Genomic DNA, 26,546 nt, shown 5'->3' with positions numbered 1-26,546 from the left:
ATGACCAATACATTCACTTGCTCAGGTCCCACAGCTGAAAAGAATCCATGAGCTTAATCACCGAATCCATGGTTATTAACCTCAAAAAAACCCAAAAAACAAAAAAACCTAACATACATGGTAGAAAAATGAATGAATACATATCTCACTGATTGTGTTCAGTAAGAAAAACAACTCAAGATTTTTCTGTTTAAAAGCCAAAAGCCATTTCTTTACCATCACAGAATGTGGTGTCTGTTGCTACCTCACACTTCTTTGGCTTAAAACTTGACACTTCTGTAAAGCAGCAGTGATCAAATCTGACCCTTCTCCAGAGGCTGTGAGAACCCAAGGAAGAGAGATAAGACAAAACAATGGTAACATTAAATTGATGATGGCTGGTAGGTCAGTGGAGCACAAGTTTTAAAGGTATCCACCATATAGTAGACTAACGAATGCCTACTGTGAACAGCAAAGTACATTGAGGAGGGAGCCCATATTCCAAAATCCAGGAAGACTACACAATCCAGAGCTCACATTTGAAAAGGAAGATAAAGGCATACCTAGTATGTTCCAATAACGGGCAAATGCTTGCTATCTGCTAAAAAGGGAACATGCTACTCTACTGCAGTGTATCTGCTGCTGAAGCGAGCACCCTGCTACTCTACTCTAGAACTGTGTTCCCTGTGACCAATACTTCACAGACTTGGGAAGCCATGATTCAGTTCAGCCACAACAGGACCACTACGGTAGTTTCTCTACTGTTTGATTTCTTCCCAACATTTACCTTGTTACCTTTAGCGTAGATAAGGTAATTGGTTTAGCACAAAAGCACCATGCATATTTTTCTTCTAAACCAAATGGCAATGATACATTTTGATCAAAATCAAATGAAGATGGGGTGGGAAATTAAAAACCTGGTTCTGTCAAAACGTCCCTAATTTCCTCATTCCTATTAAGTTTATTTATTTTGAGAGAGAGAGAGAGAGAGAGAGATTGAGAAAGGGAGGAAGGGAGAAAATGAATCCCAAGCAGGCCCTCACACTGTCAGCGCAGAGCCCAATGCTGGTCTTGAACCCATGAACCTCAAGATAATGACCTGAGCCGAAACCAAGAGTCAGACACTTAACCGACAGAGCCACCCAGGTACCCATAAGTCCCATATTTTTTAAACATAGGCAATGAGTATAAACGATGGGTCCCAAATGAACAAGGCAGTCTGTGGCTTTGTTGGGACCAGAGACCAGCCTTCCACTCCCGTATTCTTTCTTCTATGCTTGTGTATGATCACCCTCTTCCAAAAACTAAAGGACAAAACTGATAGTTCCTAACAAAGAAGAATTTGCATCTGGATACTTTGAGTCTTCTAAATATTACTATTATGACAGTGGTAATTCTGACAGGTCTTTTTCCATGAACTCAATAGATCAGTTTCCTAAACTATGTTGAGAACTGAAAATCAAATCAGGGACACAGTACCTGTTATATTTGGCTGTAATATTTTGATGACATTACTGACCCCAGCTGAGAGAGAATTTGAGTAAAAATTCCTAAGCGATGCAGCACTGGCTTCCAAATGAATCTGTGTTGATTCTGTGGAGGAAAGAGAAGCAAATGTGAATATCTAAAGCAGGGCTGTCCAAGTAAACCTTCTGCAATGATGAAAACATCCTAGAGCTGCACTATGAAGAGAAGCCACTAGTCTCATGTTAGTAAGCACTTGAAATGTGACCAGTACAACTAAGGACGGGATTTTAAAAATTTTTTTAATGTTTATTTATTTTTGAGAGTAAGAGAGACAGAGTGTGAGCAGGGGAGGGGCAGAGAGAGAGGGAGACACAGAATCTGAAGCAGGCTCCAGGCTCTGAGCTTTCAACACAGAGCCTGACATTGGGCTCGAACCCACGAACCAAGATCATGACCTGTGCTGAAGTCAGATGCTTAACTGAATGAGCCACCCAGGCACCCCAAAGGACTGGATATTAGATTTTATTTAATTTTCATTAACTTGTATTTACATTTTAGTGACTATCTGTGGCTAGTAGCTCTCATACAGGACGATGCAGATAAGAACTTACAAATTCTCTCTTTATGTTTTTAGACAGGTCATGTATACCACACAATATACACATTTTATGGCTAACTTCTCATGGACATAAAGGTTCATGTAAACTCAGTTACTTTAGGCAACAAGTTCTACCAACAAATTCCATGCCCTGTACTTTGCAACCCATGCAATGCTGTTACTGTCGGATTTTTCCTCTTAAAGTGTAAAATGGACAAATAAATTAAGCATGAAAAATTAGAGCACTGGAATGAAAGTAAGTCTCTTATGTGCTTTTAGGGGAAATGGATTTACCAAAAGCAACCTTTCCCAGATAGTACGGTTGTGCAGCAGTAGCAGAGAAGCATGTTAAAAAAATAGACAGTAACATAATATAGCACATTTTCCTTTTGGATTTTATAGAAAGGTGGATGAATACTGAAATGCTAAGAATTACATGGGAGCAAAGTTTCTCTTAGCACACATCTAAGGGCAGATATGTTCCTTAATTATTTCTGTTATACAAACAGTAATGCCAGGTCACAAATTTCTTGCTAGGAGATCTTCCAGATATAATTTTAACAGTGTCCTCACAGAATAACACAGCTGCTGAGGCACTAAAAGGGTAGGTGTAAATATATTCACTTATCATACAAAGTAAGCTTTTTGACTCACCAAGCCCCTGTGGTATATTCTTGGCTAAATGATAAAGCCATTTAACTCTGAGCATCCAGTCTTGGTTAGTTGCTCTTTCTATAAGCAATTTAACAGCCATGGCCAGAACATCTGGTTCATCAATCCAGTAAGTATCCACTTCGACTGAACTGAATTTCAAGCTTTCAGGGTTAGAAGACTGCATAATTTTCTCCAAGTCTGGTAAGGTAAGAGGCTGAGTCCTGAAATTGATTAGAATAGCAAGGCAAAGTCAGCACTAGAATGAACTTACATTTTATATTTCAAAGAACAAAGAAAATAACTTTGCAAGTAATGGATCAAAGAGGTAATGGGGAAAAGATTAGTCCCCTTCAAAGAAGGACAATTAAAACATTATCAAGTGAATCATATAAATAGGGAAGAATATCGCAATGAACAAGGAAATTATGACAGATGGGTAAGTAATGACTATACAACATTCTGGTCAGGGGTGCCTAGGTGGCTCAGTCGGTTAAGCATCCGACTTCTGCTAAGGTCATGATCTCATGGTTCGTGGGTTCAAGCACTGTGTTGGGCTCTGTGCTGGCAGCTAGGTCAGAGCCTGGAGACTGCTTCGGATTCTTTGTCTCCCCCTCTCTCTGACCCTCCCCTGTTCACGCTGTCTCTCTCTCTCTCTCAGAAATAAATAAAACGTTAAAAAAAAAAATTTTTTTTTTTAATTCTGGTCAAACATGTTGGGTCATGACCATTACCATCCAAAAAAAAGTCAGGATGCCAAAGAGATACAACCTCAAGGCTCCACTAACCTGGCCCAGCTGCTGGTTTTCATGCTCATCCTGTTGAGGCAATACACTAAGACCTGTCCATCACTTCGGACTCTAGAGAGGTGAGAATCTTCTGTAGCAAAGAGAGCCGAGGGCAGAGAATCTGGCCACAGGCCCATGGCAAGGATGGAGTTACCCCAGGTTTCATGTGCTCGTAGAGAAAAAAGATGTTTCTCCAGTAAAGCCTGCACAAGCTGGTAGGAGATAAAAACACGTAGTATATAGGCAACAACATATACGTGCTATTACCACAGACAAGAGTAATAATAGTCTTCCAGGCCCAACAGATGTTGTCATCTCATAACATCTCTCCTTCACATCCTTCAATTTTCAACATTATATGCTAAATTCCACTTTTTCTGATGATGGCTAAGTTTCAAAAAGTAAATATTACATTTAACCTATTTCCCAGAAAATTACCTGGGATACCAGATCTCTACTACCAAGCAACTAAAGTAGTCCACTTTGAGTTCATTAAAGTTACCGCCAACAGAAAGAATTTCTTCTACCTATATAACGTAGAGTGTTTTAATGTAGAAGGCTGTCTGAAACACTTTACAGTACCTTTTGGTTTTCCAGTGAGTGCTGGGAGCGGACATATGCTTCCCAGCATACTTGAGAAAAGGCTGTGTCTAAACTCAGGCCTCGCTGTAGACACTGCACGATGAGCAAGGCTGTCTGAATTAGAGTTGAAACGGATGATGTTGGAGAACCTATCAAGAAAAAAATATGGTCATCTATGAGCAAAAGATTCTGCAAAATCTCCAATGAAAACAAATAAATTCACCTTCACAGCAAGCTTTGTTCTACTCAAATTCACCCAGGCACTTATTTCATTTTTTTTTTTAATGTTTTTTATTTATTTCTAGGAGAGAGAGAGAGAGAGAGAGAAGGAGAGAGAGAGAGAGAGAGAGAGAGAGAGAGAGAGAGAGAGACAGCGTGAGCAGGGGGCGGTCAGAGAGAGAGGGAGACACAGACTGACACAGGCTCCAGGCTCTGAGCTGGCTGTCAGCACAGAGCCCGACGCGGGGCTCGAACCCACGAACCACAAGATCATGACCTAAGCAAAAGTCGGACGCTTAAACGACTGAGCCAACCAGGAGCCTCCCAGGCACTTATTTCAAACAGTCTTCTAAGTGGATATCAGAGTCTCACTAGCACATAATGGACTTGTAGAAATATTCCTATTCTTTCCCTTTCCTGCCTCCCTGCCTCTCTCTCTAGCTGTCAGAAGCATAGTGCAGGAAAGCAACAATTACAAGTATGGCACAGCCTGGTCACATATTCTTAAATCTAAAGCTGACACACAATGAGGGCAAAAGGAAGAGCATGTGTTCATGAAGGACCATGCACTTCAAAATCCAACAGAACTACTTTCAAATCTCACCTATCATTATTAACCGTTTGGCTTTGATGAGTTATTCAACCTCTCTGAGCCCTAGCTATAAAGTGAAAACATCTCTTGAAGAACGAATGTGAAGAAGACTAAACAAACAACTGACATTGTATCTAACACATAATGGTTACTCAATAAGTGCTTCAGATGTCCATGTAGCATTATCAATTATCTTTGTTATTATTCTTGCTTATTCCTATGTATTTGGACATTTAAAAGAAGTAACACCTGGTTGTTTTCAACAGTTCAAAGTTCCCTCTTTATTGTACCTTCAAAAGATTCAATGACCATCCTGAAGATAAGGACAAATTTCACATCAATGTCTAAAGCAGTATTCCTCAGAGAATGGGTCTCTGAATGAATCTATCAGAATTAACCTGGGGAGCTTCTTTAAAATACTAATTTCTGTGCTTCACTCAGACTTGCAGAACTCAGTCTCTTAGGGGGAAGTAAGGTACCTGCACATCTACATTTTTAAAGACTTTTCTGGTAATTTCTATTTGTAACTACACTAAATTTAAGAACTTCTAGACTAGGGGAGACTGGATGGCTCAGTCACTTGAGCATCCAAACTTTGGGTCACGGTTCATGAGTGCAAGCCCCCCAATTAGGGCTCATTGCTGTCAGTGCAGAGCCCCTTCAGATCTTCTGTTTCCCTCTCTCTACCCCTCCCCACTCATGCTTTCTCTCTCAAAAATAAACATTAAAAAAAAAAACTTCTAGACTATCAGTTAAATGGAGTAATACATGAATTTTTTTTTTAATTGTTGTTTTTAGGGGCACCTGGGTGGCTCAGTCGGTTATGCGTCCGACTTCGGCTCAGGTCATGATCTCGCAGTTCGTGGGCTCGAGCCCTGCGTCAAGCTCTGTGCTGACAACCAGCTCAGAGCCTGGAGCCTGTTTTGGATTCTGTGTCTCCCTCTCTCTCTGACCCTCCCCTGTTCAGGCACTCTCTCTCTCTCTCTCTCACTCTCTTTCTCTCTCAGAAATAAATAAAACATTTTAAAAATTAAAAAAATAATAAATTGTTGTTTTTAATGTTTGTTTATTTTTGAGAGAGAGAAACAGAGTATGAGCAGGGGTCGGGGGAGAGAGGGAGACACAGACTCCGAAGCAGGCTCCAGGCTCTGAGCTATCAGCACAGAGCCCAACACGAGGCTCAAATTCATGAACCATGAGATCATGGCCTGAGCCAAAGTTGGACACCTAACTGACTGAGCCACTCAGGTGCCCCAACATATGAGTTTCTGTAAGAAAAAAACTCCGCAGAGGCACAGAAGTCAAGCACCTTACCTACAACAGTGCTCTGGATCTCCATGTGTAGAGCCAAGAGGGTGTCACACACACTGTCCCCCACCAACCCAAGACTGTGCAGGAGAACTTTCATATCCAGGTCATCTGGGATGTTCCCATCCCCTTCTCCTGAAATGTAGATTTCAAGTCCACGATTCCTCATTGCTCGGGATATTTCTCCATGAACAGGATCCATCGAGAGAAAAAGTCTGGTAATGTAGCAATTCCAAGAAAAAAAATTAAAATCCTAGTCGCAACTAATGACGTGGCTGCTCAGCAACAGTGTTTGAGGGCACATCCTATGCGGCTCATCTTCAGGGAGCTTATCGAGAGAGGTACCATTGATTCAAAGTCTGCTACTTTCATCTGTCTTCTATCTTGTGCCGAAATTCATGAATACAGCAAAATCAGTTTCTTTAAACCTATTCACCTTGGAAAATAGTGCTTATCCAGTGCACCTTTAATGCTATCTAAGAACATTAAAATTCTTACTTTCAGATATTCCCCAAATCAAATAGTCCTAATTCATCATTCTCACTCACCTACAGAGATCAGAAAAGAGAGCAATGTGATTCTTGAAACAAGTACCTTCATATATTCAATGTGTAGCAGTATGTCCACCTAGCCATCTGACATCTACAAAATTAAACAGTGGATTCCCTTCTGACCTTCCCTATATCAATCATGCTCCAGGGCACCTGGGAGGTTCAGGCAATTAAGCATCTGACTTCAGCTCAGGTCATGATCTCACAGTTAAAGGGTTCAAGCCCTGCGTCGGGCTCTGTGCTGACAGCTCAGAGCCTGGAGCCTGCTTTGGATTCTGTGTGTTTCTCTCTGCTCCTTCCCCACTCATAGTCTGTATGTCTGTCTCTCTCAAAAATAAAGAAACAGAAAAACAGAAAACAAAACAAAAAAACCCTGCTCCTTTGCCACTCTTCTCTGTCTCGGTAAACAGCTCTCATATTTATCCAATTACTCAGGCCAAAAACTTAGGTAACATCTTTGTTTCCTCTTTCTCTCAGCCCACACTTCTGATCAGCAAGTCCCTACTCAAGTTACCCTCACGGTAAGCTATCATATCTCCTGCTTAAAGTATTACAAAAAAGCTTACGACCCTGCTTCTACGCTTTACCACCAACCCACCACAAAGACCTCACCTATTTTTTTGTACTTTATTTTTTAAAGTAAGCTTTGTGCTCAACGTGAGGGTTGAACTCATGACCCCCAGATCAAGAGTAGCATGTTCTGCCAAGTGTGCCATCCAGGAGCCCCCTTTTGTTTACTGATATGCTCCAAGAGTCTGGCAAATAGAAGAGCCTCCATAAATATATGTTAACTGAATCAATAAATGAGGGAACATACTCATGACTGAATATATAAGTATAATATGTAATAAGGTCCTACGGAATGTCCACCTTCACTATTGACGTGGTCAGATTCTTAATCAGAAACTTAAGAGGCACAAATACCTGAAATTGGGATTTGGTGTTATGGTGGGAGTGGATCCATCTATCATTCCTCTCTCATTAACAGTGAGAACACCTCCAGGTTCCAACAAAGCATTCAAACGATCCAGCACTGATGGGCTGCACAGAGAGAAGTCAAATGAAATGGTGACAGACTGACATCTGCACACATTCTACTTTTCTTACCCAGGCTTCCCACTGATCCTGACCCATGTCCTCCTTCAGCATGGACAACTCCCCCATGTAGAATTGTGCTCTCTCCCCATCCGCTCCCCCTTTCACTGACCAAGGCACACTGCTCAGAGATTCATACGCAGTAAATACCCAAAATATTGTTAAATAAATACATAAAATTAAGGGAAATGGTTCTGTGATCTTTAACTCTTTCCTCTTTTCCCTTACATCTCCCCCACTTCCCAACATTATCAAATCAATTTAAAGGCAACTGGTTTCAATTCAAAACATTCTGAAAAATGCTCCAGAGATGAAGTTGATGGTAGAGAAACCATCAGCCAACCTGGAGTAGTTTCTATTATGCTGTGTACTATGGTAGTTTTACGATGCCTTTTTCCCTACTCTAGAATCAAAGCAATATGCTGGTGCACATTTTCTAAATGTCTGCCCTGGAAAAGATCCTCCATTCCAAAAACCTGTACTCAAGAATGACTCTAAATAAAGGATTTTTGAAGTTAAATAAAAAGGTTTACCTCAAAAATTGGAAAAGTTAAAAAATTGAATTTTGTTAGCCTTCAGTTCACCTCAAAACAGTCATACAGAACTAAAATCTTGCAGCTGTCTAATGACCAATTACCTTTGTTCACCACAGGGATAAGATTACAAATGACACTGAAGATACACTTCTAGTTAAGAAAACAATAGGTTCAAAATACCAGAGCTTCCAACTAGGGTTCTACTTTGACAATCAGAGCCCAAATTTCAATCTGGTGATTAAGCAGAAGGTCCTTACTTGCAGAAGTTAACATTGTCCATCAAAAGCCAATCTCCAGACTTCAGAGCCCGAACCAACATGCTGTCAACCCATTCAAATGTGCCATGGCTGTGGCCACTGGGGGACTGCAGAAGCTTTGCCCCAAAATTTCGGAATTCTTCCACAAGTTTGGCAAACTCTGAAATGTCACACCCATAGCACTTAATTTCAAATGAGGACAATAAAAAGACAACAAAAGAAAAATGAACAGAAACCCCTAAGAGTTTATTAAAAGAATACTGGAAACTTCTGGTCCAAGTTTTTGAAGTTTCATAATAGAGTATATATAAGAAAAAATTTTTTTTTTTAATTTGTTTAAACAAAACAGGTAAGAAATTTAGGTCTGGTGGCAGAAAATACTTTTTAATGACTTTCTCAATTAATGACTAGGTAGAGGTAACTCAAGGGTAATACAAGACATAAATAATCTTTGTCATAATTTTTCAAATGGCACAAGGACAATGCCTCCCACCTATTACTGCATTTTTACCAAACGAAAGGGCACTAAGTTGACACAATGAAATCAAAGTCATGAAGTCAAAGATTTCTCTTATAATGACCATATCACATGATTATAGTAACAAATGGTATTTACTTGCCTAGTGCTTTTTTTTTTTTAATGCTTATTTTTGTGAAACACAGCATGAGTGGGGGAGGGGCAGAGAGCAAGGGAGACACAAATCTGAAGCAGGTTCCAGACTCTGAGCTGTCAGCACAGAGCCCAACGTAGAACTCGAACTCGTGAACCGTGAGATCATAACCTGAGCTAAAGTCCAATGCTTACCGACTGAGCACCCAGGTGCCCACTGCCTAGTACTTTATTTCCCTAGAAATATCTCAATTGCTTTTTTTTATTGGAAAATGCCTTATGACCCTTGTTCATTTCACAAAGTATTATGTATTGGACTCCTGCTTCTAGCCATGAGGAAATAACAAGGTTTAGACTTCAGCTCCACTGTTAACAATTTAAAAACTACACAAAACATATAAACAACTGCTTTCAGACACTGGAGAACAGACAGCAGAGTGCTGTGATACCTGAGGAAAGGAAGCCCTATAATTGCCCTGATTTCTGCCTGGAAGGCATTGCTGGATTGCAAAGCAAGGAGTGATACCTCCAATGTACCACAGAGGTCTCACTCACTGATTTGAGGACACAGAAAGGAACCTGGGGAAACCAAGCCAACTACAGAGTACTTGAGATGAAGGAGCTACCCAAAGAGCTCCAGAAATCTAGATAAGGGCCTCTAGAGTCTTTGGCTAAATAAAGAAATATGTGTGTGTCTATAAAAGGTGAAGCTCCACAAGGGTGAGCATGCTTGCAAGTAAAAGACAATTGGAGCTATGGGTGGAACAATCCCCAGGGCTCACCCAAGACTGAGTATCACTCCAGTTCCCATCATCCAAACTAAGGAGACCCCAGTGAATATACAGGCCATTCAGCAGAGATGCCATGCAAGCTATGCTCAGTAGGGAGGCTAATCTAGCCCTAGAGTAAAGGGTACTCTGGAATGACCTTAAAAGACCGAAAAGATCAAAATGACCTGATTCAAGAGAGCAACGTAGGAAGATCCTGAAATCACCTCCTCCCATGGACACACTATGTCAACTGTTCCATAGACAGCTATCTATGGAACAAATTCCTCCAACGGAACCCCTAAAGTCGACTGACTACACACCAGGTAAATGGAAAATAGAAAAAAAAGAAAAAAGGGGGGGAAAAAAAGGAACATACTGAAGCAGGGAAGAAAGGCTAGGAAATAATCTCACCATAAACGCTACCCCCAGCATGGTGATCCACACTGCAAAGGACCTGAAAACCTGGAGCTTTTCCTTGTGGAGCAAAAGGTTTGAATCTTACATCATGAACCCCAACTTCTAAGACATGTACCTAAAAGGCAAGCCCTCAAAACATCTATCTTCCAAAAGCAACAAAGCTTTGGGGCACCTAGGTGGCTCAGTCAGTTAAGCAACCAACTTCTGATTTTGGCTCAGGTCATGATCTTGTGGTTTGTGAATCTGTTTTTAAGTTCAAGCCCATGTCAGCCTCTGTGCTGACAGTGCAGAGCCTGGAGCCTGCTTCAGATTCTGTGTCTCCCCCTCTCTCTGCCCCTCCTCTGCTCATGCTCTCTCAAAAATGAGTAAATGTTAAAAAAAATTTTTTTAAAAAGAAAATTACAGGCTGTTATCACTGATAAACACAGATACAAGAATTCTCAACAAAGCAACCAGCAAACTGAACTCAACAATACTGTGAAAGGAGCATGCACCACCATCAAGTGGGATTTATTCCAGGGATGCAAGAATGGCTTGACATCTGTAAATCAATGTGTTAGAACGCATTAGCAAAATGAAGGATAAAAATCATATGATCATTTCAATAGAAGCAGAGAAAGCACATGACAAAATTCAACATCCGTTCATGATAAACTCTTAAAGTGAATATAGAGAGAACATGCTTCAACTTAACAAAAGCTCTATAAGACAAGCTCAAAGATACCATCATACTTAATAATGAAAAGCTGAAAGCTTTTCCTCTGAGATCAGGAACAAGGTAAGAATGTCCACTCTCACCATGCTGTTCAACAGAATATTGGAATGAATTCCAGGCACAGCAATTAGGCAAGAAAAATAAGAGGCATTCAAATTGAAAAGGAAAAAAGAAAATAGTGCACGTTACATAATACTGTATAAACCCTAGGATACCACAAATAAAAAACCCTGAAAATAAACAAATTCAGTAAAGTCGCAGCACACAAAATCAATACATACACAAAAATCCATTTTGCTTCCATACACTAACAATAAACTATCGGAAAGTGAAACTGAAACAATCACATTTACAATTGCATCAAACAACAACAAGAACAACAAAGAACAACAAAAACCCTAGGAACAAATTTAAACAAGGCAGTGAAAGAACTGTATACTGAAAATTTGAGACATTAATGAAAGAAATTGATGAAGACATAAATAAATGGAAAGATATTTTATGCTCCTGGACTAGACAAATGTTATTAATATGTCCACACTATCAAAACTATATACAGATTCCATACAACCCCATAAAAATTCCAATGGTATTTTTAACCAAAATAGAATAATGCAAAATTTGTATGGAAACACAAAAGACCCCCCAAAAGCCAAAGCAATCTTGAAAAAGAACAAAGTTAGAGGAATCAGACTCCCTTATTTAAAATATCAAAAAGCTAAAATAATTAAAATAGCATGAGATAAGCATAAAGACACAGATCAAAGAAACAAAAGAGAGAGCCCAGAAATAAATCTGCAAATATACGGTCAATTAATTTATAACAAAGGGACCAAGAATACACAACAAGGACAATCTTTTCAATTATTAGTGCTGGGGAAATTGGAGAGCCACATATAGAAAACTACACCACTGCCTTATACCACACACAAAAAATTTTAAATAGATTAAAGCACTAAATAAAAGACCTGAAACCACAAAACTCCTAGAAGAAAACATAAGTGGTAAGCTCCTTAACATACATGGTGGTGATGAATTTTTTAATATGACACCAAAAGCAAAAACAAACAAGTAGGACTACATCAAACTAAAAAGCTTTGCACAGCAAGGGAAACCAACGACAAAATGAAAAACCAATCTACTATCGAATGGGAGAAAATACCTGCAAGTCATTTATCTGATAACTCATACATCTCAATGGCAACTGGGCAGGGTTTCTGACTAGACATTTTTCCAAAGACTTTTAAAAAAAATTTTAATGTTTATTTGAGACAGAGAGAGGTAGAGAGAGAGAGAGAGGGAGGGAGGGAGGGAGGGAGAAGGAGAGAACACAAATGAGTGGGGGAGGGGCAGAGAGAGAGACAGAGAGAGAGAGAGAGAGACAGACAGACAGAATCTAAAGTAGGTTCCAGGCTCTGAGATGTCAGCACATAGCCCGATGTGGAGCGTGAACAGACGTTTAATGGATTGTGCCACCTAGGCATCCCTTCAAAGACTTTTAGATAGCCAACAGGTACATGAAAAGATGCTCAACATTATTAATTATTCAGGTAAATACAGATCCAAACCAGAAGCGACTATCACCTCACACCTGTCAGAATGGCTATTATCAATAAGAAACAACAAGTGCTCATAAGCATGTGGAGAAAAGGGAACCCTTGTCCACTACTGGTGAGAATGTAAATTCGTGGAACTACCAAGGAAAACGGTATAGAAGCTCCTCAAAAAATTAAAAATGGAACTACCATATGATCCAGCAATTCCACTTCTGAGTATTGAAATGAAGTCGCTAACTTGAAACGATATATGCACCACCATGTTTACTGCAGGATTGTTTATAATAGCGAAGTTATGGAAACAGCCTAATTGTCTTTCCACAGATAAATGGATAAAGAAATTGTTGTGTGTGTGTGTATTGATATCTATACATACACAATGGAATATTACTTAGCCGTAAGAAAGAATGAAATCTTGCCATCTGTGACATGGATGGACTTACAAGGGCATTATGCTAAGTGAAATAAATGAGAGCAAGACAAATATCATATGATCTCTCTTATATGTGGATAAAGACCAAACCTATAGATACAGAGAACAGGCTGGAGGTTGAGGGAGCTGGGAAAAGAAATGGATGAAATGTTTGTTTTGAGGGGGTTTTTTTTTTTTTAGTCTAAATAGGTCAAATGAAAATATAAGATCAAAATAATCCATAAGCAATTTAACTGCCTACCACAAAGTCCAAAATTCTTTATTTTTTAATGTTTATTTATTTGAGGGGGTAGGGAGGGAGGGAGAGGGCACGAGCAAGCACAGCAAGGGAGCGGCAGAGAGAGAGAGAGGGAGACAGAGGATCTAAAGCAGGCTCTGCACTCTCGGCACAGAACCTGATGCTGGGTTTGATCTCACGAACCATGAGATCATGACCTAAGCCAAAGTCAGATGCTTAATCAACTGAGCCACCCAGGTGGCCCAGTCCAACAAGAGTGTTTAAAGAAATATCGTTAACCCTTGAATGACAAAGGATAGAGGTGCCAACCCCTCCTCCAAGCAGTCAAAAATCCACATATAACTTTTGACTCTCCGGAAACATAACTACTAATACCCTACTGTTGACCAGAAGGCTTAAGAATAACAATTAGTATGTTATGTACTTTGTATATTATATACCATATTCTTACACTAATGTAAGCTAAAGACAATTATAAGGAAAATACACTAACAGTGCTGTACAAGTACTTATTGGAAAAAATTCACATGTAAGTGGACCCATGCAACTCAAACCCATGTTATTCAAGGAGCAACTAACAAAAATGCAGCAATAAGCATTAATTCAAAATTTACAGCATCTAGGGACACCTGGGTGGCTCAGTCAGTTAAGCATCCAACTTCGGCTTAGGTCATGATCTCACGGTTTGTGGGTTCGAGCCCCATGTCAGGCGCTGTGCTGACAGTTAGCTCAGAGCCTGGAACCTGCTTCAGATTCTGTATCTCCCTCTCTCTCTCTGACCCTCCCCTGCTCACGCTGTCTTTTTCTCTCTCAGAAATAAATGAAACATTTAAAAACAGTAAAAAAAAAAAAATTTACAGCATCCAATCAAAATTACTTGACACACAAAGAAAACATAACTCATAACCAGGAGAAAAAAAACTCAACAGAACAGCCCCAAAGATCATAGATGATGAAATTAACAAACAAAGATGTTAAAAGAGCTATTATAAAAAAGCACTTCTAATCAGAAGATTAGATCCAAAGCCAGTTTAGTCACTTTGTAACTTTGACACTGAGCATGTTACTTAACCTCTATGAGCATCTATTTCTGCAAGCATAGAATGAGGATAATCTTTCCTTATAATGCGGTGGTGTTGTGATGCTTTAAATGTAAATATTTAATAAAGGAGCTACCTCCCAGTAGGAATAGCGCAATGGTGAGTTTTACAATACCCATCTTTAAAATATATATAAAGTAATGCATAAGGGGCGCCTGGGTGGCTTAGTCGGTTAAGCGTCCGACTTTCGCTTAGGTCATAATCTCGCAGTTCGTGGGTTCGAGCCCCGCGTCGGGCTCTGTGCTGACTGCCAGCTCAGAGCCTGGAGCCTGTTTCGGAGTTTGTGACTCCCTCTCTCTCTGACCCTCCCCTGCTCACGCTGTCTCTCTCGCTCTCCTAGAAATAAATAAAACATTAAAAAAAATAAAAAATAAAAAAAATAAAGTAATGCATAACTCCATTAAGTATCTCTAACAATTAATTTGAGTGAACGAGTACAGAATTTCAAATCCAAATGATGGGCTTAAATTCAGAAATGACAAATCAAACCAACAAAATCATTCCCTTGCCTAGCCTAAGAAAGTAAATTATTTGACCCTCAGCCATGGATACACTGAGCTAGAACAATTAAGTCTCATTTCTTTATCCCTAAGGCATCACTTTGTAACCAGTTACAAAAAGGCTTTGGAAAAAATAGGATAACAATCATAGTGCCAGACACAACCTATGAACCTTTAATCTTCCCTAAGGGCACTGACCCATCACCACCCAGGAAAGAGCACCATAAAATGAGAGAAGTTTCCACGTTATCTGCAGAATTTCTTTCACTTCCTATTCAAAATTAATAAACACATCCTAACAATCAAACTAGACTTCTATTCTCCCATTTAAAATACTCAATTTTGTAGTAAATGTAAAAAGAAAAATATAAAAACTAAAAAATATAATGCTCAATTTCTTGGGTTGCCTCAGTGGCTCAAGTCAGTTAAGCATCCAACTATTGATTTAAGCTCAGGTTATGACCTCAGAGTTGTGGAATCAAGCCTCACATCAGACTCCATGTTGACATGAGGAGCCTGCTTGGGATTCCCTCTCTCCTTCTCTGTCTCTGCCCCTCCCCGTGACAGGCTCAAGTATGTGTGAATGTGCACACCAACTTTCTCTCTTTCAAAATAAATAAATAAATAAACTTTAAACAATGAAATAAAATTCTCAGAAGCGCCTGGGTAGCTCAGTTGGTTGAGTGTCCGACTTGACTCAGGTCATGATTTCATGGTTCATGAGTCTGAGCCTCGTGTCAGGCTTTGTGCTGACAGCTCAGAGCTTGGAACCTGCATCGAATTTTGTGTCTCGCTCTCTCTCTGCCCCTCCCCCCTTCACTCTCTCTCAAAAATAATTAAAAACATTTAAAAAATTAAAAATAAAATTTTGAACTTAGTTTCTCTTAAGAAGAAAAGAAAAGCCAAGAAAAATACAACCAGCTTCAGGTGCAAATGATTAACCATTATAGCTGATTACACTGATCACATACAATATTAACCATCAAACTCACTAACCAATTTCTTTGTTGCTTTCGCTTTGTTTAGGATCAATTCTGATTTATGTTACATCGGCTTCATTTTCCTTTCTAAGATAAAGATTTTCAAGTTTTATTAATAACTATTACATTAATAAAAATTACATACATCACATTACAAATATATTACTACCTATACACGGACAGTATATGGACAATACTATGTATCTGATACACATTCAAACACACATACCTGTCTTGGAGTAGGAGTTGATTTTATTGTTGAGTCGCTGCATAAGCAATAATACTGCTTCTAGCTTGTTAACAATCTCCATCGTGATACCTTTACCACCATCTCCAAGACACTTGGGCTTATAAGTTAGAAGGAAATGACTCCAGGCTCGCAGCACTACTTCTGCATCCTCAGCACTGATAAGGAGGCTGTCTCTTAACAGTGCCCTTACAGTGCCCTCCACCTTTTCTAGCAGCTGCCTCCATGGCCGTATAAGATCAACCTGAAATTTCCAGAGCNAAAAAAAAAAAAAAAAAAAAAAAGTGGGTGGGGAGGAGTTGGGGGTGGGGAAAGGCTTGGATGGCTCTGCTGGTAGAGCATATGACTCTGGATCTTGAAGTCATGAGTTTGAGTCCCACGTTGGGTATAGAACTTACTTAAAAAAAAGAATACTCCTATTTGTACTCACCAACACAAAAGACCATCAATCAGACCATAGCATTATAGATGTTTTGCCAGAAAATGTGAAGGCAGACCGTTTACCTGTTCAAATCCACCTAGAAGCTCTGTAGTGTCCATTGCACTGTTCATAGCCATGATCTTTAATGTGTGACCAGTAAGATGTGCCAGGAGCTGCACCAGACTGGTCTTGCCCACAGAGGCTGGTCCCACAAGGATGACCATCCAGCTCATCTGCACACACTTCATAATTGACTCCAGAGACTGTAATGATTGGTGCAGGAGTGACAGGGGACGGCGAGACAGGAGAGGAATATAACTGCCACGGGAAAGGACTGAGTATCCCAGCTGAAAAAGACATGCCAGTGAGATTTCACACTTGTGTCTAATAATGGGAGCAGAGGAAATCATAGAAAATTATAAAAGAATAGAGGATTCTCCTATTTGCCTCACCTGAATATCATAGGGAGTGATGTGAAATAGTCTGGTTCCCATGTATGGGCTGGAATTTGAACTAAACACATCCTTGAACACAGCAATGACCTAAATGAAGATGATAATACAGTCAAAACAGAAATGATTCCACCAAATTCTGAGCCAAACCTTCTAGAAAACATGAACAGCAACAGAGATCATAACACTGAGTTTTCCTTATCCTTTTGAATTTTCTCTTATAAAAAGGATAGATTACATTTATTTAAATTTGGAAATAAGAGCAAACTGGAATTCAAAGAGTAGTGACCTAACCTCAAACTATTTGGGATTCCAGTGAGAATGTACCATAAATTAAAGCTATGGATACTACGGCAAATCTACACATGAAAAATGAATCTGCTTTCATCATTCAAGATACCACCTAAAAAGTAGAATAGTCTAAAGATATGAAGAACAATGACCATTTTTTAAGCATCTACGAATNATGAAAAATGAATCTGCTTTCATCATTCAAGATACCACCTAAAAAGTAGAATAGTCTAAAGATTATGAAGAACAATGACCATTTTTTAAGCATCTACAAACGTGCTAAACATTATATTAGGTGGTTTCAACAGATTATTTCTGATCCTTATACCTTTGCAAAATAGGTATTGTTTCTGCTCTATAAATATGGATAAGGAGACTCATGAGAGCTACAGGACTTGTTCATGGTAATTGATTTTATTTATTTTTATTTTTGTAATGTTTTATTTCTGAGAGAGAGACACACAACATGAGTAGAGGAGGGTCAGAGAGAGAGGGAGACACAGAATCTGAAGCAGGCTCCAGGCTCTGAGCTGTCAGCACAGAGCCTGTTGTGGGGCATGAACCCACAAATGGTGAGATCATGACCTGAGCCGAAGTCAGACACTTAAGTGACTGAGCCACCCAGGCGCCCCCATGGTAATGGATTTTAAATCTTGAGGTGATGGGGCGTCTGGGTGGCTCAGTCACTTAAGTGTCTGACTTCGGCTCAGGTCATGATCTCACCATTTGTGGGTTCATGCCCCACAACAGGCTCTGTGCTGACAGCTCAGAGCCTGGAGCCTGCTTCAGATTCTCTGTGTGTGGGTCTCTCTCTGCCTCCTCCCTGCTCACACTCTGTCATCTCTCTCTCTCTCTCAAAAATGAACACTAAAAAAAAAATCTTGGAAGCCAGTGTCACCCCAAAACACCATTTTAGGTTTATGAATATTTACATAGAATGACAATCAAAGTTACTCCTCTGATTATTTACATTCATTTATCCCTCCCTTACCAGAAATATGTTAGAAAACTTGCCATTAACCTTACTTCTTTGCTGGGTTTCTTCTTAAGAGGATTTGAGGCAGGAAGGAAAGGTAAGGGGATGTGTAAAATACACTAACTTAGCCCAGAGCAGCAGGAAAAATTCTAGCCACCCAAAATATGTATACAAAGCTACATGCTTCTAACAAAGCAGCAACGCTCATATTAATCATCATACACTGGACTAAAGTCATAAAATTAACATTATAAAATGAGTCCTAGAAATAGAATGTACACTATGGTGACTATAATTAATATAATACTGTATTACGTAGGATACCTGGGTAACTCAGTTGGTTAAGCATACGACTTCGGATCAGGTCATGATCTCACTGCATGTGAATGTGAGCTCCACATTGGGCTCTGCACATTGGGCTCTGCAGCCCAGAGCCTCGAGCCTGCTTCAGATTCTGTGTCTCCCTCTCCCTCTGTACCCTCCCCACCTCATGCTCTGTCTCTCTCTCTCAGAAATAAACAAACATAGGGGTGCCTGGCTGGATCAGTCAGTTAAACATCTGACTCTTGATTTTGGCTCAGGTCACGATTTCACAGTTAGTGTGTTCGAGCCCTGTACTGGGCTATGCACTTGACTACATGCAGCCTATTTGGGATTTTTGCTCTCGGTCTCTCTCTGCCTCTCCCCTGCTCTCTCTCGCTCTCAAAAATAAATAAACTTTAAAAAATAATAATCAGCTAGGGGTGCCTGGGTGGCTCAGTTGGTTAAGTGCCGACTTTGGCTCAGGTCATGAACTCACGATTCATGGGTTCAAGCCCCACGTCAGGCTCTGTGCTGACAGCTCAGAGCTCGGAGCCTGCTTCGGATTCTGTGTCTCCCTCTCTCTGCCCCTCCCCTGCTTGTGCTTTGTCTCTATCTCTCAAAAATAAATATATGTTTAAAAAATAATAAAATAAAGAGCTAAAGTAATTTTTTAAATAAAATTACCATATTATGTATTTGAAAACTACTAAGGGAAGAGATTTAAAAAGTTGTCATCAAAAGATAAAAGTCTTGGGGTGCCTGGGTGGCTCAGTTAAGTGTCCAACTCTTGATTTTGGCTCAGGTCATGATCTCATGTTCAGGCTCAGCACTGGGCTTGAAGCCTGCTTAAGATTCTTTCTCTCCTTCCCCCTCTGCCCTTACCCCACTAAAGTGCATGCATGTGTGCTCTCTCTCTCAAAAATATCAATAAACAATGAATGAATGAGTGACTGAATGAATGAAGTCTTTTGTAGCTGCGTAAGGTGACAGATGTTAACTAGCCTTCTTGTAGTGATAATTTCACAATGCACACAAGTATTGAATCATTGTATTGTACACCTAAAACTAATGTTATATGTCAATTATACCTCAACTAAAAAAATTAATAAGAGTTTGAGAAACATTAGGAAAAAACAGTAAAGATAAAATCATTTTCAGTACCAAACATTGACTAGGAGTATAGTGCTACTGTCACATATTCCTGGGTCCAGGTGATTTCTGACCTTGTATTTTTTTTTTTTAATGTTTTATGCTCAGTTGAGAGAGAGACAGAGAGACAGAGAGACAGAGAGCGAGCGAGGGAAGGTCAGAGAGAGAGGGAGACGGGGCGCCTGGGTGTTTCAGTAGGTTGAGCGATCGACTTGGGCTCAGGTCATGATCTCACGGTTCTTGAGTTCAAGCCCCGCGTTGGGGCTCTGTGCGGACAGCTCAGAGCCTGGAGTCTGCTTCGACTCTGTGTCTCCTTCTCTCTCTGCCCCTCCCCTGCTCACTCTCTGTCTCTCAAAAATAAACAAACATTAAAAAAAATTTTTTTAAATAATAAAATCATTTAAAAAACAAAGAAAGAGACAGACAGAGAGAGACAGACAGAATCCAAGGCAGTCTCCAGGCTCTGAGCTAGCTGTCAGCACAGAGCCCGACGCAGGGCCTCGAACCCATGAACCATGAGATCATGACCTGAGCTGAAGTCAGACGCTTAACTGACTGAGCCACCCAGGCGCCCCTGACCTTGTATTTCCCTCCAAGGTAGAATATAATCTCATCTACCTGACAGTCTAACAAAATTAAAATTACAAATGCTTTCACAATGTAGTTGGTTTAGTTTTATAAAGTCAGACTGAATTTATTCACTCTTCCAACTTTTATAAGTCTCCTATTACTATTTTTTTTACTTTTCTTGGTGTGTGAATTACAATGATTGAATTAGAGAAGTGATGGAAATCTTTCACACTCTACAGTGACATACAATCTGAGTAACATCAATTATCCAACAACTGGCCAGTGTCTGGCCATAATAAGTTCATTGTAATTTAGTAAGTGAATGAAGAAAATAAAATACTAGCTAATGGTATATGAATTATATATAATAGAGTTGTAAAAAAAACAGGAAGCCCTCCTCTTCTACCGAGTAGCACCCATCTCCTCCTGTTTCTCTCTTTTATGCCTAGAAAGATGCTGAAGACCTAGTTCTTTATTACTGGGGGTGGGGGCGCAATACTGCTTTAAAAAGGTTTGCAATATCTGGAATTCAGATGGATAAGCAAATTGTGCATTCACAAGTAAACTAATACATCATACAGATACCTAGAAAGGTACACTCTGAAACTTTTAAGTCAGTGAATGCTTAGTCTCTCTCCTTAATTTTTAAATTTTAAGCAGCTTTGGGGAGACTACGTGGTTCATTGGGTTAGGTGGCCAACTTCGGCCCAGGTCATGATCTCATGGTTTAGGAGTTGGACCCATGTCGGGCTCTGTGCTGACAGATCAGAGCCTGAAGCCTGCATCAGATTCTGCTTCTCCCTCTCCCTGAGCCTTCCCTTGCTTGCACATTGTCTTTCTCTCTCTCAAAAATAAATAAACATTAAAAATTTAATTAATTAGGGGCTCCTGAGTGGCTCAGTTGGTTAAGAATCCGAATTTGGCTAACATCATGAATTCAATGTTCATGGGTTCAAGCCCTGCGTTGGGCTCTGTGCTGACAGCTTAGGGCCTGGAGCCTGCTTCAGATTCTGTGTCTCCTCACTCTCTGCCCCTCCCCTGCTCAGGCTCTGTCAGTTTGTCTCTCAAAAATAAATAAACATTAAAAAAATTCTTATTAAAAAGTTAATTTATTAATTCTAAGCAGCTTTACCATGTTGAATGTTATTAGTGAGTGTGCCCTTTTTCTCCCTTAGGAAAAAATCAACTTTCAGATGGAAAGAAACACAAAGAACAAGGTGAAACTCACCATTTCCTTGTCTTCCTTGGTTCTCATTCTTTCACCATATACCAAAAACACATGCTGACCAGGATCATAACACCCAGGGGACTGGTCAACTAGCATCAACTGACACCAGCGGAAAAGGTCCCGAAGGTTGAATTCCCAGGGTCCTCCTTTTTGCCCCCATTTTTTTTCAACAGTCACTTCATGATCAATCTAAAAGGAAAACACTATTACTGGGAAACATGTCCCACCGGTAGGCACTGTATTAAGTACTATCAATGTACTACAAATGCATGCATAATCTGAAATAGGAATTAGCAGGTTTGATACAAATGTCTCCTTTGCCCAACCCAGACATCTAAATCAGGAATACTCTGTAAGCATTAAACTGATATACACAATAGATCTGAATTACTATAATCCTCCGATGAGTGGTTTAATCCACTAGAAACTGGAACAATTCAATGTGATTCATTTTAGAAAAACTGGTAAATTTGACAGTGTCCCATGATGAAATAAAGACAGTTCAATTACATCCACCAAAACAAAGAACAATTAATACAAGTAGGTACTTACTTGGTTGTTGAAAGCAACCATCTTCTTAATAATATTTTTGTCAATGGCTGGAAACAGAGTACTGGCAATGAATTCCATGTCAATTACTGTAAGGGGATCAACAAAGACCTACAGAATCCAAAAATAACATGAAGCAAAGCTATAGCGTCTCTTCATCAAATATCAGAAATGACTACCACTTATGATGCAAAGTTTTTATTTAATACCAAAGTATCAAACCTCAGTTTAGTTATATATAAAAATTCAGTTACAGAAATCTTTTTTCTTGCATTTTTAGGATATAGAATCACATATTTTAAACATTTTATACAGAGGTGTTGGTGGTGGTGTTAGCCCCACTCTACTGAAATAAAAAAAAAGACAAAACTTTCTTAAAGTATATTTTTTAACTATATTTGTTTCTTAAATTTCCTATCATTATGTGATAATGTCCTCAAAACTCTAGATGGTAGGGCATTTGAGTAGTTACTTCAAAATCCCTTCAACTTTTCAATATATTTGAAATTTTTCATGATATATTATTCTGAAAAAATAAGAAATTCTTAATTGTCAACAGAAACGGACATTAAAGAAAGCTAACATCTAGAGCCATTTCCAAACCTCTAGACTAGTCAAAATCTGGCAAGTAAATGTTAAAACAAGTAAGCATATGTACACACAACTCCTACCTCTGTAAATGAGAATAAAGGCAGTAAGAAAAGACACCAAACGTTAATGACTGACCCTTGTATGGAGAATACTGGATTTCACTTTTCATAGTAGTTTCCTTTTTCCCTTTCTTTAACTACAATGCATTAATTTCATCATAAGAAATTTCAATGTTTTGGGGTGCCTGGGTGGCTCAGTCAGTTACGTTTCCGACTTTGGCTCAGGTCATGACTTCATGATTTGTGGCTTTGAACCCTGTATTGGGCCCTGTACTGACAGGCCTAGAGCCTGCTTCGGATTCTGTGTCTCCCTCTCTTTCTGTCCCTCCCCAGCTCCTGCTTTGTCTCTGTCTCTCAAAAATAAAAGTTAAAAAAAATTTTTTTTAAATTTCAATGTTTTAATACATCACATAGACACCTAGAAAGGTCAAATACTGGCCTTTATCGTGAGCACAGTAACAGAGACCCTAGAGGAATAGTGACCTTACTCGCCACTAACTGATAACATACCAGGTCCTCTGGGATTTAAAACAAAGGGACTCACACCAGAAGGGAACTGATGATGGGAACTGGTCACATTAGTATTTTTCATAAAAAGACATGGAATTGATAAACATCATTAAACCAATGCTCTCTCATTCTTATAATGAGCATCCTAATAGCTACGTGCCAGCAGTCTTATCATACTCAACACTCCACCTTTGGTCTCCATGGAAACAGAAAATCTTACCTGAGTGAATCTGTTAAGAAAAGACCTCGGCAAGCCCTTTCTCCCACCTCCTTGTCTAAAAGGATTTTGACACCCAAAAATCTTCGTCTTTTCATGTTGTACTTGAAAGCTCATTCCTAACTCAGGAACATAAATTTCTCCTCGGTGATCAAAACAAGCATTGAGTCCTTCCAATACAGACTGAGAAGCCAGGTTGAGCTATTTGAAGAAAGTGCACGTTTATTACATATACTGTATAACAAAAAGCAAAGGAATAATATGCACAATGTAGAATAGTGTTATCTTCAGGAGGAGGAAGCCAAGTATGTTCATCTTATTATTTCATACATATGTGGTAGAGACATTGAAGTATATGAATTATCAGTAACTTAAGTAACTTGAATAAATACCCAAACTGAATTTTTTAAAAATTAAAAAATTTAAAAATCTTCTCTAAAATTACACTGTATCTACTGTATTCACCTATATGGAACCGCCTGTAAATCACAGCTGACCCAAAAAAAAAAAAAATGTGCCAACACACAGATCTCACTTTTGCACTCTGCAATCTTTAAAGATGAAGACCGCTCTCTACACAAAAAGTATCTTTCCCAGATCAAATACTGAATGAAATCTCCAAATGGGCTTCAAAATCATGATATAAACCACATAAGTAGATCGACATAGCTAACTTTCACTAACAGTTTTTTTTTGTGAAAAAGAACAAATACAGGAATTTCTGTGCCAAAAATGAAAAGAGCTGAATGGAGGTCTTCAGATGCTGAGTTCAGAGCTCAGGGATGTGAAGTGTGATAGTTTTTAGATAACATGGAAAAACTCAACTAGGTAAATGTAGAATCAGTAAAATGCAAAGGAAAAGAAAAAAGACTATATTCTACCAGTTTCAAGTGTCATGTTTATATAACCACTCAAAAGCACAAATTCCACCAAATATTCCCAAACAGGTCAAGTTCTAAAAGCTGCTCTCAAATGTGACTGTAGTCAGGAATGCCTGGGGATACCTACATGCGTTTCCACCCAGTAGAATTACGGTGTGAAGCCTTAAGCTTTAAAACTGGGCATTTTGGGGCGCCTGGGTGGCTTAGTCGGTTGAGCGTCCGACTTTCGCTTAGGTCATGATCTCGCGGTTTGTGGGTTCAAGCCCCGCATCGGGCTCTGTGCTGCCAGCTCAGAGCCTGGAGCCTGTTTCAGTCTGTGACTCCCTCTCTCTCTGACCCTCCCCTGCTCACGCTGTCTCTCTCTGTCTCTCTCTCCTACAAATAAATAAAAAAACATTAAAAAAATAAAAATTAAAAAAAAAATAAAACTGGGCATTTTTTCTTTTGTTGGCTAAAGAATTTAATACGATTAGACATCTTTTTCTAAAAATAGAGGTGGGAAGGTGGTCCACAAGTCACCTCCCTCTCCGTAACATCTCCTCCATGTAAGAAGCACTTCAGCTTTAAAGAAATCCCACAGTCTGCCCTCCAACTTCAGATCCAAAGGGGTCTGAATCTTGGGACCAGACACATTTGCCCACAGCCTTAAATTTTTTATTTTTGTGCATCACTCTTCTATATCTCTAGCTGCCTGTCAGTCACTAAGATTCAGCATTTATCACAGGTATCATGAGGGGCTTCATAATTCTAGTCATTAATTTATCCAATATTTACATGTACAACTCACCATTTTCTCACCAGTTTTTTATATGTCCCTTAAGATAACTTAAGAGACAGGAATACCTGGATGGCTCAGTTAGTTAAGGGTCCGTCTTTGGCTCAGGTCATGATCTCATGATTCTTAGGTTTGAGACCCAAATTAGGCTCTGTACTGACAGCTCTGAGCCTGCTTCCAATTCTCTGTCTCCTCTCTCTCTCCCTCTTCCCCACTCACTCTTGCTCGCTCTGTCTCAAAAATAAATAAACATTACATAAAAAAAGAAAGAAAGAAAAGCAACGTAAGAGACAGTTTTTCTCTAGAAGCTGGCTTACAAAAGCCGGGATTTATAGCTTGTATACACAGGGGCTCCTATATGTGCTTTGTAACAAGTGACTTTTCTCATTCTTAAAAGAGACCCTGAAGGATTTTTCTTCATTAGAGAATCTGTCTTTACTAGCAGAACAGCATGATCATCCACTGCAATATGCCCTAGCAATATGAAATGTATGACTGCTCTTCCCACTGTGACCCCATCCTTGGAACAACAGACCCCTCACCTCATCCAACACAACCCAATGGCCTGCCTTCAGAGCCGCCAGCAAGGGGCCATCCCGCCAGGCAAACTCTCCTCCCTTGCCACCTTCAACAGGTAGATCTGCTCCAAACAGGTCTGTGATGTCCTTTAAGAGGGAGTAGAAAGGAGAAAAACATTATAGTAAAAAATTTACTAGATCCCAAGACCCTAAATCTAACCTGATAAATTCTTGAGCTTTATGCTACTTTTCCTTTTTATACCCGCGACAGAACTAATCAACACAGCACTCTGTACCAGGAGCCCAAACATGCCCCCAAGAACCTTCTTGTCACAATACTGTAAGTATCAATCGATTGGAACTGGAGCTCTAGATCAGTAGCTGTCAACTGTGGCTATACTTGGAAATTAATTGGTGAGCTTTAAAGACAAAAAACAAAACAAAGACCGGTAACAACGTCCAGTCTCCTTTGTCAACTCTATTTGTCACCTCTTGTCCCATGATTTCCTAAGACTGCTTAAAGGCCATTTTATTTCTATGAAATTTTCCCTTATAGAAATGACAAAAATAGGGGCGCTTGGGTGGCTCAGTCAGTTAAAGTCTGACTTCGGCTCAGGTCATGATCTCACAGTCTGTGGGTTCAAGCCCCACATCGGGCTCTGTGCTGACAGCTCAGAGCCTGGATCCTGTTTCAGATTCTGTGTCTCCCTCTCTCTCGCTGTCTCTCCCCCACTCGCTTTCTGTCTCTCAAAATAAACGACATTAAAAATATTTAAAAAGTTAAAAAAAAAAGAAATGACAAATATAAAGGAGGTTATAATAAATACTGATTGGATAACTATCAAAAGCCAATTAGGATAAACCATC

At 39.6% G+C, this 26,546-nt stretch overlaps 1 protein-coding gene across 2 annotated transcripts in view; it reads right to left on the bottom strand.

Annotated features, from left to right (window-relative positions):
* Positions 1 to 26,546, bottom strand: part of MDN1 (midasin AAA ATPase 1) — a 166,802-nt gene that overhangs the window by 63,238 nt on the left and 77,018 nt on the right. For both annotated transcript variants that reach the window (XM_077750370.1, XM_077750369.1), the window contains exons 37-50: positions 25,704 to 25,826; positions 23,509 to 23,706; positions 22,132 to 22,239; positions 21,580 to 21,768; positions 17,063 to 17,152; positions 16,694 to 16,957; positions 16,172 to 16,433; positions 8,624 to 8,783; positions 7,660 to 7,776; positions 6,191 to 6,399; positions 4,066 to 4,214; positions 3,484 to 3,695; positions 2,699 to 2,919; positions 1,459 to 1,572 (exon numbers count right to left, since the gene is read on the bottom strand). In XM_077750370.1, the coding sequence (XP_077606496.1) occupies positions 1,459 to 1,572; positions 2,699 to 2,919; positions 3,484 to 3,695; positions 4,066 to 4,214; positions 6,191 to 6,399; positions 7,660 to 7,776; positions 8,624 to 8,783; positions 16,172 to 16,433; positions 16,694 to 16,957; positions 17,063 to 17,152; positions 21,580 to 21,768; positions 22,132 to 22,239; positions 23,509 to 23,706; positions 25,704 to 25,826 (2,416 nt within the window). The remainder of the gene's footprint in view (positions 1 to 1,458; positions 1,573 to 2,698; positions 2,920 to 3,483; positions 3,696 to 4,065; positions 4,215 to 6,190; positions 6,400 to 7,659; positions 7,777 to 8,623; positions 8,784 to 16,171; positions 16,434 to 16,693; positions 16,958 to 17,062; positions 17,153 to 21,579; positions 21,769 to 22,131; positions 22,240 to 23,508; positions 23,707 to 25,703; positions 25,827 to 26,546) is intronic.

This window comes from Crocuta crocuta, unplaced genomic scaffold (genome assembly GCF_008692635.1).
Source record: "Crocuta crocuta isolate KB4526 unplaced genomic scaffold, BGI_CrCroc_1.0 scaffold9, whole genome shotgun sequence".
NCBI classification, from domain to species: Eukaryota; Metazoa; Chordata; class Mammalia; order Carnivora; family Hyaenidae; genus Crocuta; species Crocuta crocuta.
Note: the sequence above shows the minus strand (reverse complement) of the source record. Positions and strands in the feature narration are given on the sequence as shown.